This window comes from Heptranchias perlo, chromosome 12, assembly GCF_035084215.1.
Source record: "Heptranchias perlo isolate sHepPer1 chromosome 12, sHepPer1.hap1, whole genome shotgun sequence".
In the NCBI taxonomy this organism is placed as follows: Eukaryota; Metazoa; Chordata; class Chondrichthyes; order Hexanchiformes; family Hexanchidae; genus Heptranchias; species Heptranchias perlo.
This window is the reverse complement of record NC_090336.1, coordinates 343,052-355,611: the sequence shown is the minus strand read 5'-3', so window position 1 is coordinate 355,611 and position 12,560 is coordinate 343,052. Positions and strand designations below refer to the sequence as shown.

Sequence of the window (12,560 nt, the reverse complement as noted above, 5' to 3'; positions counted from 1 at the left end):
GTGCTGGTCATTATGGACAGGATGGAGTGTGTGCTGGTTTTTATGGACAGGATGGAGTGTGAGCTGGTCATTATGGACAGGATGGAGTGTGTGCTGGTTTTTATGGACAGGATGGAGTGCGTGCTGGTTTTTATGGACAGGATGGAGTGTGTGCTGGTCATTATGAACCGGATGGAGTTTGTGCTGGTCATTATGGACAGGATGGAGTGCGTGCTGGTCATTATGGACAGGATGGAGTGTGTGCTGGTTTTTATGGACAGGATGGAGTGCGTGCTGGTTTTTATGGACAGGATGGAGTGTGTGCTGGTCATTATGAACAGGATGGAGTGTCTGCTGGTCATTATGGACAGGATGGAGTGTGTGCTGGTCATTATGAACAGGATGGAGTGTGTGCTGGTCATTATGAACAGGATGGAGTGTGTGCTGGTCATTATGGACAGGATGGAGTGTGTGGTGGTCATTATGAACAGGATGGAGTGTGTGCTGGTTTTTATGGACAGGATGGAGTGTGAGCTGGTCATTATGAACAGGATGGAGTGTGTGCTGTTCATTATGAACAGGATGGAGTGTCTGCTGTTCATTATGGACAGGATGGAGTGTGAGCTGGTTTTTATGGACAGGTTGGAGTGTGTGCTGGTCATTATGGACAGGATGGAGTGCGTGCTGGTTTTTATGGACAGGATGGAATGTGTGCTGGTTTTTATGGACAGGATGGAGTGCGTGCTGGTCATTATGAACAGGATGGAGTGTGAGCTGGTTTTTATGGACAGGATGGAGTGTGTGCTGGTTTTTATGGACAGGATGGAGTGTGTGCTGGTCATTATGGACAGGATGGAGTGCGTGCTGGTTTTTATGGACAGGATGGAGTGTGTGCTGGTCATTATGGACAGGATGGAGTGCGTGCTGGTTTTTATGGACAGGATGGAGTGTGTGCTGGTTTTTATGGACAGGATGGAGTGCGTGCTGGTCATTATGAACAGGATGGAGTGTGTGCTGGTTTTTATGGACAGGATGGAGTGTGAGCTGGTTTTTATGGACAGGATGGAGTGTGTGCTGGTCATTATGGACAGGATGGAGTGTGTGCTGGTCATTATGGACAGGATGGAGTGTGAGCTGGTTTTTATGGACAGGATGGAGTGTGTGCTGGTCATTATGGACAGGATGGAGTGTGTGCTGGTCATTATGGACAGGATGGAGTGTGTGCTGGTCATTATGAACAGGATGGAGTGTGTGGTGGTCATTATGGACAGGATGGAGTGTGTGCTGGTCATTATGGACAGGATGGAGTGTGTGCTGGTCATTATGGACAGGGTGGAGTGTGTGCTGGTCATTATGGACAGGATGGAGTGCGTGCTGGTCATTATGGACAGGATGGAGTGCGTGCTGGTCATTATGGACAGGATGGAGTGTGTGCTGTTCATTATGGACAGGATGGAGTGTGTGCTGTTCATTATGGACAGGGTGGAGTGTGTGCTGGTCATTATGGACAGGATGGAGTGTGTGCTGGTCATTATGGACAGGATGGAGTGTGTGCTGGTTTTTATGGACAGGATGGAGTGTGTGCTGTTCATTATGGACAGGATGGAGTGTGTGCTGGTTTTTATGGACAGGATGGAGTGTGTGCTGTTCATTATGAACAGGATGGAGTGTGTGCTGCTCATTATGAACAGGATGGAGTGTGTGCTGTTCATTATGAACAGGATGGAGTGTGTGCTGGTTTTTATGGACAGGATGGAGTGTGTGCTGTTCATTATGGACAGGATGGAGTGTGTGCTGTTCATTATGAACAGGATGGAGTGTGTGGTGGTCATTATGGACAGGATGGAGTGTGTGCTGGTTTTTATGGACAGGATGGAGTGTGTGCTGTTCATTATGGACAGGATGGAGTGTGTGCTGTTCATTATGAACAGGATGGAGTGTGTGGTGGTCATTATGGACAGGATGGAGTGTGTGCTGGTCATTATGGACAGGATGGAGTGCGTGCTGGTCATTATGGACAGGATGGAGTGTGTGCTGTTCATTATGAACAGGATGGAGTGTGTGGTGGTCATTATGGACAGGATGGAGTGTGTGCTGGTCATTATGGACAGGATGGAGTGCGTGCTGGTCATTATGGACAGGATGGAGTGTGTGCTGTTCATTATGAACAGGATGGAGTGTGTGGTGGTCATTATGGACAGGATGGAGTGTGTGCTGGTCATTATGGACAGGATGGAGTGCGTGCTGGTCATTATGGACAGGATGGAGTGTGTGCTGGTCATTATGGACAGGATGGAGTGTGTGCTGGTTTTTATGGACAGGATGGAGTGCGTGCTGGTTTTTATGGACAGGATGGAGTGTGTGCTGGTCATTATGAACAGGATGGAGTGTGTGCTGGTTTTTATGGACAGGATGGAGTGCGTGCTGGTCATTATGGACAGGATGGAGTGTGTGCTGGTTTTTATGGACAGGATGGAGTGCGTGCTGGTTTTTATGGACAGGATGGAGTGCGTGCTGGTTTTTATGGACAGGATGGAGTGCGTGCTGGTTTTTATGGACAGGATGGAGTGTGTGCTGGTCATTATGAACAGGATGGAGTGTGTGCTGGTCATTATGAACAGGATGGAGTGTGTGCTGGTCATAATGGACAGGATGGAGTGTGTGGTGGTCATTATGAACAGGATGGAGTGCGTGCTGGTCATTATGGACAGGATGGAGTGTGTGGTGGTCATTATGAACAGGATGGAGTGTGTGCTGGTTTTTATGGACAGGATGGAGTGTGAGCTGGTCATTATGAACAGGATGGAGTGTGTGCTGGTTTTTATGGACAGGATGGAGTGTGTGCTGTTCATTATGAACAGGATGGAGTGTCTGCTGTTCATTATGGACAGGATGGAGTGTGAGCTGGTTTTTATGGATAGGTTGGAGTGTGTGCTGGTCATTATGGACAGGATGGAGTGCGTGCTGGTTTTTATGGACAGGATGGAATGTGTGCTGGTTTTTATGGACAGGATGGAGTGCGTGCTGGTCATTATGAACAGGATGGAGTGTGTGCTGGTTTTTATGGACAGGATGGAGTGTGTGCTGGTTTTTATGGACAGGATGGAGTGTGTGCTGGTCATTATGGACAGGATGGAGTGCGTGCTGGTTTTTATGGACAGGATGGAGTGTGTGCTGGTTTTTATGGACAGGATGGAGTGCGTGCTGGTCATTATGAACAGGATGGAGTGTGTGCTGGTTTTTATGGACAGGATGGAGTGTGAGCTGGTTTTTATGGACAGGATGGAGTGTGTGCTGGTCATTATGGACAGGATGGAGTGTGTGCTGGTCATTATGGACAGGATGGAGTGTGAGCTGGTTTTTATGGACAGGATGGAGTGTGTGCTGGTCATTATGGACAGGATGGAGTGTGTGCTGGTCATTATGGACAGGATGGAGTGTGAGCTGGTCATTATGGACAGGATGGAGTGTGAGCTGGTTTTTATGGACAGGATGGAGTGTGTGCTGGTCATTATGGACAGGATGGAGTGTGTGCTGGTCATTATGAACAGGATGGAGTGTGTGGTGGTCATTATGGACAGGATGGAGTGTGTGCTGGTCATTATGGACAGGATGGAGTGTGTGCTGGTCATTATGAACAGGATGGAGTGTGTGGTGGTCATTATGGACAGGATGGAGTGTGTGCTGGTCATTATGAACAGGATGGAGTGTGAGGTGGTCATTATGGACAGGATGGAGCGTGTGCTGGTCATTATGAACAGGATGAAGTGTGTGGTGGTCATTCTGGACAGGATGGAGTGTGTGCTGGTCATTATGGACAGGATGGAGTATGTGCTGGTCATTATGAACAGGATGGAGTGTGTGCTGGTCATTATGAACAGGATGGAGTGTGTGCTGGTCATTATGGACAGGATGGAGTGTGTGCTGGTCATTATGAACAGGATGGAGTGTGTGCTGGTCATTATGGACAGGATGGAGTGTGTGCTGGTCATTATGAACAGGATGGAGTGTGAGCTGGTTTTTATGGACAGGATGGAGTGTGTGCTGGTCATTATGGACAGGATGGAGTGTGAGCTGGTTTTTATGGACAGGATGGAGTGTGTGCTGGTCATTATGGACAGGATGGAGTGTGTGCTGATCATTATGGACAGGATGGAGTGTGTGCTGGTCATTATGGACAGGATGGAGTGTGTGCTGATCATTATGGACAGGATGGAGTGTGAGCTGGTCATTATGGACAGGATGGAGTGTGAGCTGGTTTTTATGGACAGGATGGAGTGTGTGCTGGTCATTATGGACAGGATGGAGTGTGTGCTGGTCATTATGAACAGGATGGAGTGTGTGCTGGTCATTATGAACAGGATGGAGTGTGTGGTGGTCATTATGGACAGGATGGAGTGTGTGCTGGTCATTATGGACAGGATGGAGTGTGTGCTGCTCATTATGGACAGGGTGGAGTGTGTGCTGGTCATTATGGACAGGATGGAGTGCGTGCTGGTCATTATGGACAGGATGGAGTGCGTGCTGGTCATTATGGACAGGATGGAGTGCGTGCTGGTCATTATGGACAGGATGGAGTGCGTGCTGGTCATTATGGACAGGATGGAGTGCGTGCTGTTCATTATGAACAGGATGGAGTGTGTGCTGTTCATTATGGACAGGGTGGAGTGTGTGCTGGTTTTTATGGACAGGATGGAGTGTGTGCTGGTCATTATGGACAGGATGGAGTGTGTGCTGTTCATTATGGACAGGATGGAGTGTGTGCTGGTTTTTATGGACAGGATGGAGTGTGTGCTGGTCATTATGGACAGGATGGAGTGTGTGCTGTTCATTATGGACAGGATGGAGTGTGTGCTGGTTTTTATGAACAGGATGGAGTGCGTGCTGTTCATTATGGACAGGATGGAGTGTGTGCTGTTCATTATGGACAGGGTGGAGTGTGTGCTGGTCATTATGGACAGGATGGAGTGTGTGCTGGTCATTATGGACAGGATGGAGTGTGTGCTGTTCATTATGGACAGGATGGAGTGTGTCCTGTTCATTATGAACAGGATGGAGTGTGTGCTGGTCATTATGGACAGGATGGAGTGTGTGCTGGTCATTATGGACAGGATGGAGTGTGTGCTGGTTTTTATGGACAGGATGGAGTGTGTGCTGTTCATTTTGGACAGGATGGAGTGTGTGCTGGTTTTTATGGACAGGATGGAGTGTGTGCTGGTCATTATGGACAGGATGGAGTGTGTGCTGGTCATTATGGACAGGATGGAGTGTGTGCTGGTTTTTATGGACAGGATGGAGTGTGTGCTGTTCATTTTGGACAGGATGGAGTGTGTGCTGGTTTTTATGGACAGGATGGAGTGTGTGCTGGTCATTATGGACAGGATGGAGTGTGTGCTGGTCATTATGGACAGGATGGAGTGTGTGCTGGTTTTTATGGACAGGATGGAGTGTGTGCTGTTCATTATGGACAGGATGGAGTGTGTGCTGGTCATTATGGACAGGATGGAGTGTGTGCTGGTCATTATGGACAGGATGGAGTGTGTGCTGGTCATTATGGACAGGATGGAGTGTGAGCTGGTTTTTATGGACAGGATGGAGTGTGTGCTGGTCATTATGGACAGGATGGAGTGTGTGCTGGTCATTATGGACAGGATGGAGTGTGAGCTGGTCATTATGGACAGGATGGAGTGTGAGCTGGTTTTTATGGACAGGATGGAGTGTGTGCTGGTCATTATGGACAGGATGGAGTGTGTGCTGGTTTTTATGGACAGGATGGAGTGTGTGCTGGTCATTCTGGACAGGATGGAGTGTGTGCTGGTCATTATGGACAGGATGGAGTGTGTCCTGTTCATTATGAACAGGATGGATTGTGTGCTGGTCATTATGGACAGGATGGAGTGTGTGCTGGTCATTATGGACAGGATGGAGTGTGTGCTGGTCATTATGGACAGGATGGAGTGTGTGCTGGTCATTATGGACAGGATGGAGTGTGAGCTGGTTTTTATGGACAGGATGGATTGTGTGCTGGTCATTATGGACAGGATGGAGTGTGTGCTGGTCATTATGGACAGGATGGAGTGTGAGCTGGTCATTATGGACAGGATGGAGTGTGAGCTGGTTTTTATGGACAGGATGGAGTGTGTGCTGGTCATTATGGACAGGATGGAGTGTGTGCTGGTCATTATGAACAGGATGGAGTGTGTGGTGGTCATTATGGACAGGATGGAGTGTGTGCTGGTCATTATGGACAGGATGGAGTGTGTGCTGGTCATTATGAACAGGATGGAGTGTGTGGTGGTCATTATGGACAGGATGGAGTGTGTGCTGGTCATTATGAACAGGATGGAGTGTGAGGTGGTCATTATGGACAGGATGGAGCGTGTGCTGGTCATTATGAACAGGATGGAGTGTGTGGTGGTCATTCTGGACAGGATGGAGTGTGTGCTGGTCATTATGGACAGGATGGAGTATGTGCTGGTCATTATGAACAGGATGGAGTGTGTGCTGGTCATTATGAACAGGATGGAGTGTGTGCTGGTCATTATGGACAGGATGGAGTGTGTGGTGGTCATTCTGGACAGGATGGAGTGTGTGCTGGTCATTATGGACAGGATGGAGTATGTGCTGGTCATTATGAACAGGATGGAGTGTGTGCTGGTCATTATGAACAGGATGGAGTGTGTGCTGGTCATTATGGACAGGATGGAGTGTGTGCTGGTCATTATGAACAGGATGGAGTGTGTGCTGGTCATTATGGACAGGATGGAGTGTGTGCTGGTCATTATGAACAGGATGGAGTGTGAGCTGGTTTTTATGGACAGGATGGAGTGTGTGCTGGTCATTATGGACAGGATGGAGTGTGAGCTGGTTTTTATGGACAGGATGGAGTGTGTGCTGGTCATTATGGACAGGATGGAGTGTGTGCTGATCATTATGGACAGGATGGAGTGTGTGCTGGTCATTATGGACAGGATGGAGTGTGTGCTGATCATTATGGACAGGATGGAGTGTGAGCTGGTCATTATGGACAGGATGGAGTGTGAGCTGGTTTTTATGGACAGGATGGAGTGTGTGCTGGTCATTATGGACAGGATGGAGTGTGTGCTGGTCATTATGAACAGGATGGAGTGTGTGCTGGTCATTATGAACAGGATGGAGTGTGTGGTGGTCATTATGGACAGGATGGAGTGTGTGCTGGTCATTATGGACAGGATGGAGTGTGTGCTGCTCATTCTGGACAGGGTGGAGTGTGTGCTGGTCATTATGGACAGGATGGAGTGCGTGCTGGTCATTATGGACAGGATGGAGTGCGTGCTGGTCATTATGGACAGGATGGAGTGCGTGCTGGTCATTATGGACAGGATGGAGTGCGTGCTGGTCATTATGGACAGGATGGAGTGCGTGCTGTTCATTATGAACAGGATGGAGTGTGTGCTGTTCATTATGGACAGGGTGGAGTGTGTGCTGGTTTTTATGGACAGGATGGAGTGTGTGCTGGTCATTATGGACAGGATGGAGTGTGTGCTGTTCATTATGGACAGGATGGAGTGTGTGCTGGTTTTTATGGACAGGATGGAGTGTGTGCTGGTCATTATGGACAGGATGGAGTGTGTGCTGTTCATTATGGACAGGATGGAGTGTGTGCTGGTTTTTATGAACAGGATGGAGTGCGTGCTGTTCATTATGGACAGGATGGAGTGTGTGCTGTTCATTATGGACAGGGTGGAGTGTGTGCTGGTCATTATGGACAGGATGGAGTGTGTGCTGGTCATTATGGACAGGATGGAGTGTGTGCTGTTCATTATGGACAGGATGGAGTGTGTCCTGTTCATTATGAACAGGATGGAGTGTGTGCTGGTCATTATGGACAGGATGGAGTGTGTGCTGGTCATTATGGACAGGATGGAGTGTGTGCTGGTTTTTATGGACAGGATGGAGTGTGTGCTGTTCATTTTGGACAGGATGGAGTGTGTGCTGGTTTTTATGGACAGGATGGAGTGTGTGCTGGTCATTATGGACAGGATGGAGTGTGTGCTGGTCATTATGGACAGGATGGAGTGTGTGCTGGTTTTTATGGACAGGATGGAGTGTGTGCTGTTCATTTTGGACAGGATGGAGTGTGTGCTGGTTTTTATGGACAGGATGGAGTGTGTGCTGGTCATTATGGACAGGATGGAGTGTGTGCTGGTCATTATGGACAGGATGGAGTGTGTGCTGGTTTTTATGGACAGGATGGAGTGTGTGCTGTTCATTATGGACAGGATGGAGTGCGTGCTGTTCATTATGAACAGGATGGATTGTGTGCTGGTCATTATGGACAGGATGGAGTGTGTGCTGGTTTTTATGGACAGGATGGAGTGTGTGCTGTTCATTATGGACAGGATGGAGTGTGTGGTGGTCATTATGGACAGGATGGAGTGTGTGCTGGTCATTATGGACAGGATGGAGTGTGTGCTGGTCATTATGAACAGGATGGAGTGTGTGGTGGTCATTATGGACAGGATGGAGTGTGTGCTGGTCATTATGAACAGGATGGAGTGTGAGGTGGTCATTATGGACAGGATGGAGCGTGTGCTGGTCATTATGAACAGGATGGAGTGTGTGGTGGTCATTCTGGACAGGATGGAGTGTGTGCTGGTCATTATGGACAGGATGGAGTATGTGCTGGTCATTATGAACAGGATGGAGTGTGTGCTGGTCATTATGAACAGGATGGAGTGTGTGCTGGTCATTATGGACAGGATGGAGTGTGTGGTGGTCATTCTGGACAGGATGGAGTGTGTGCTGGTCATTATGGACAGGATGGAGTATGTGCTGGTCATTATGAACAGGATGGAGTGTGTGCTGGTCATTATGAACAGGATGGAGTGTGTGCTGGTCATTATGGACAGGATGGAGTGTGTGCTGGTCATTATGAACAGGATGGAGTGTGTGCTGGTCATTATGGACAGGATGGAGTGTGTGCTGGTCATTATGAACAGGATGGAGTGTGAGCTGGTTTTTATGGACAGGATGGAGTGTGTGCTGGTCATTATGGACAGGATGGAGTGTGAGCTGGTTTTTATGGACAGGATGGAGTGTGTGCTGGTCATTATGGACAGGATGGAGTGTGTGCTGATCATTATGGACAGGATGGAGTGTGTGCTGGTCATTATGGACAGGATGGAGTGTGTGCTGATCATTATGGACAGGATGGAGTGTGAGCTGGTCATTATGGACAGGATGGAGTGTGAGCTGGTTTTTATGGACAGGATGGAGTGTGTGCTGGTCATTATGGACAGGATGGAGTGTGTGCTGGTCATTATGAACAGGATGGAGTGTGTGCTGGTCATTATGAACAGGATGGAGTGTGTGGTGGTCATTATGGACAGGATGGAGTGTGTGCTGGTCATTATGGACAGGATGGAGTGTGTGCTGCTCATTCTGGACAGGGTGGAGTGTGTGCTGGTCATTATGGACAGGATGGAGTGCGTGCTGGTCATTATGGACAGGATGGAGTGCGTGCTGGTCATTATGGACAGGATGGAGTGCGTGCTGGTCATTATGGACAGGATGGAGTGCGTGCTGGTCATTATGGACAGGATGGAGTGCGTGCTGTTCATTATGAACAGGATGGAGTGTGTGCTGTTCATTATGGACAGGGTGGAGTGTGTGCTGGTTTTTATGGACAGGATGGAGTGTGTGCTGGTCATTATGGACAGGATGGAGTGTGTGCTGTTCATTATGGACAGGATGGAGTGTGTGCTGGTTTTTATGGACAGGATGGAGTGTGTGCTGGTCATTATGGACAGGATGGAGTGTGTGCTGTTCATTATGGACAGGATGGAGTGTGTGCTGGTTTTTATGGACAGGATGGAGTGTGTGCTGGTCATTATGGACAGGATGGAGTGTGTGCTGTTCATTATGGACAGGATGGAGTGTGTGCTGTTCATTATGGACAGGATGGAGTGTGTGCTGGTTTTTATGAACAGGATGGAGTGCGTGCTGTTCATTATGGACAGGATGGAGTGTGTGCTGTTCATTATGGACAGGGTGGAGTGTGTGCTGGTCATTATGGACAGGATGGAGTGTGTGCTGGTCATTATGGACAGGATGGAGTGTGTGCTGTTCATTATGGACAGGATGGAGTGTGTCCTGTTCATTATGAACAGGATGGAGTGTGTGCTGGTCATTATGGACAGGATGGAGTGTGTGCTGGTCATTATGGACAGGATGGAGTGTGTGCTGGTTTTTATGGACAGGATGGAGTGTGTGCTGTTCATTTTGGACAGGATGGAGTGTGTGCTGGTTTTTATGGACAGGATGGAGTGTGTGCTGGTCATTATGGACAGGATGGAGTGTGTGCTGGTCATTATGGACAGGATGGAGTGTGTGCTGGTTTTTATGGACAGGATGGAGTGTGTGCTGTTCATTTTGGACAGGATGGAGTGTGTGCTGGTTTTTATGGACAGGATGGAGTGTGTGCTGGTCATTATGGACAGGATGGAGTGTGTGCTGGTCATTATGGACAGGATGGAGTGTGTGCTGGTTTTTATGGACAGGATGGAGTGTGTGCTGTTCATTATGGACAGGATGGAGTGCGTGCTGTTCATTATGAACAGGATGGATTGTGTGCTGGTCATTATGGACAGGATGGAGTGTGTGCTGGTTTTTATGGACAGGATGGAGTGTGTGCTGTTCATTATGGACAGGATGGAGTGTGTGGTGGTCATTATGGACAGGATGGAGTGTGTGCTGGTCATTATGGACAGGATGGAGTGTGTGCTGGTCATTATGGACAGGATGGAGTGTGTGCTGGTCATTATGGACAGGATGGAGTGTGTGCTGTTCATTATGGACAGTTGTAAACAATTTTACAACACCAAGTTATAGTCCAGCAATTTTATTTTAAATTCACAAGCTTTCGGAGACTTCCTCCTTCCTCAGGAAGGAGGAAGTCTCCGAAAGCTTGTGAATTTAAAATAAAATTGCTGGACTATAACTTGGTGTTGTAAAATTGTTTACAATTGTCAACCCCAGTCCATCACCGGCATCTCCACATTATGGACAGGATGGAGTGCGTGCTGGTCATTTTGGACAGGATGGAGTGTGTGCTGGTCATTATGAACAGGATGGAGTGTGTGCTGGTCATTATGAACAGGGTGGAGTGCGTGCTGGTCATTATGAACAGGATGGAGTGCGTGCTGGTCATTATGGACAGGGTGGAGTGTGTGCTGGTCATTTTGGAGAGGGTGGAGTGTCTGGAGGGCACTTGAGTTTGGACAAAGGAGACCCTAAGCCATTGTAAAAAAGAGGTTTTATTGATGTTATATACAAATGTACAGCACAAATATGAAACTGCAAATGAGCACCTTTAATTCACAGCCCAGATGCACATCATTTTCATACATGGATTTTTTTTGTAGCTCAGTATGTTTTAAAAATAATGAAAGCAGGATTGACTCCACTAAATCTACTGCTCATGCACCAAGCTGCTCACAGACCCACTACCTAACTCAGTCACAGTGATTTACACAAATATAAACAGTTCTGTATAGAAATGTAGAAAAATAGTTTACACAAGCGGTATAAAACTCATAAAACATTAGGAGTTTGAAGTCATTTTCCTCCTCTTCAGTCTCTCTCGCCAGTCTTCTGGGAGTGCTTCAAAGTTGGCATTCTTCTCAGCCTGGCCACTGTAGGAATAATCACAGACACAGGACAGGGTTACTGGGCGATATAACGGACCAGGAACTAAACAGACACAAGGCGGGGTAAAACAGCTGTCTCCTCTTATCCAGTTTCCCTGCCCTTTCACAATGTCCTGTTATATTCCTTTTCAAATGCTTATCTTATTCCCATTTAGATGATGTTCCAATCTCTGCCTCAGCATGCTTTGTGGTCAGACGCTCCCTGTTTTAATACCCTCTGCTACCCTCTCCATTGATGAAGTGTTCAGTTCCATTCGAGGACATAATGGGGAACCAGTGGACGTAGTGTATTTAGACTTCCAGAAGGCATTCGACAAGGTGCCACATAAAAGATTATTGCTCAAGATAAAGAATCACTGGATTGGGGGTAATATTCTGGCATGGGTGGAGGATTGGTTATCTAACAGGAAGCAGAGAGTTGGGATAGATGATTCATTCTCGGACTGGCAACCAGTGGCCAGTGGTGTTCCACAGGGGTCGGTGCTGGGTCCCCAACTCTTTACAATCTATATTAATGATTTGGAGGAGGGGACCGAGTGTAACATATCAAAGTTTGCAGATGATACAAAGACGGGAGGGAAAGTAGTGAGGACGACATAAAAAACCTACAAGGGGATATAGACAGGTTGGGTGAGTGGGCGGAGATTTGGCAGATGCAGTACAATATTGGAAAATGTGAGGTTATGCACTTTGGCAGGAAAAATCAGAGAGCAAGTTATTATCTTAATGGCGAGAAACTGGAAAGTACTGCAGTACAAAGGGATCTGGGGGTCCGAGTGCAAGAAAATCAAAAAGTTAGCATGCAGGTGCAGCAGGTGATCAAGAAGGCCAACGGAATGTTGGCTTTTATTGCTTGGGGGATAGAATATAAAAACAGGGAGGTATTGCTGC

At 47.7% G+C, this 12,560-nt stretch overlaps 1 protein-coding gene across 3 annotated transcripts in view; it reads right to left on the bottom strand.

Moving 5' to 3' along the window:
- Positions 1-11,260: 11,260 nt before the first annotated feature.
- LOC137327802 (formin-binding protein 4-like) overlaps positions 11,261-12,560 on the bottom strand; it is a 55,481-nt gene continuing 54,181 nt past the window's right edge. For all 3 annotated transcript variants that reach the window (XM_067993611.1, XM_067993610.1, XM_067993612.1), the window contains one exon: positions 11,261-11,654. In XM_067993611.1, coding sequence (XP_067849712.1) covers positions 11,564-11,654 — 91 coding nt within the window. In that variant the 3' untranslated portion in view covers positions 11,261-11,563. The remainder of the gene's footprint in view (positions 11,655-12,560) is intronic.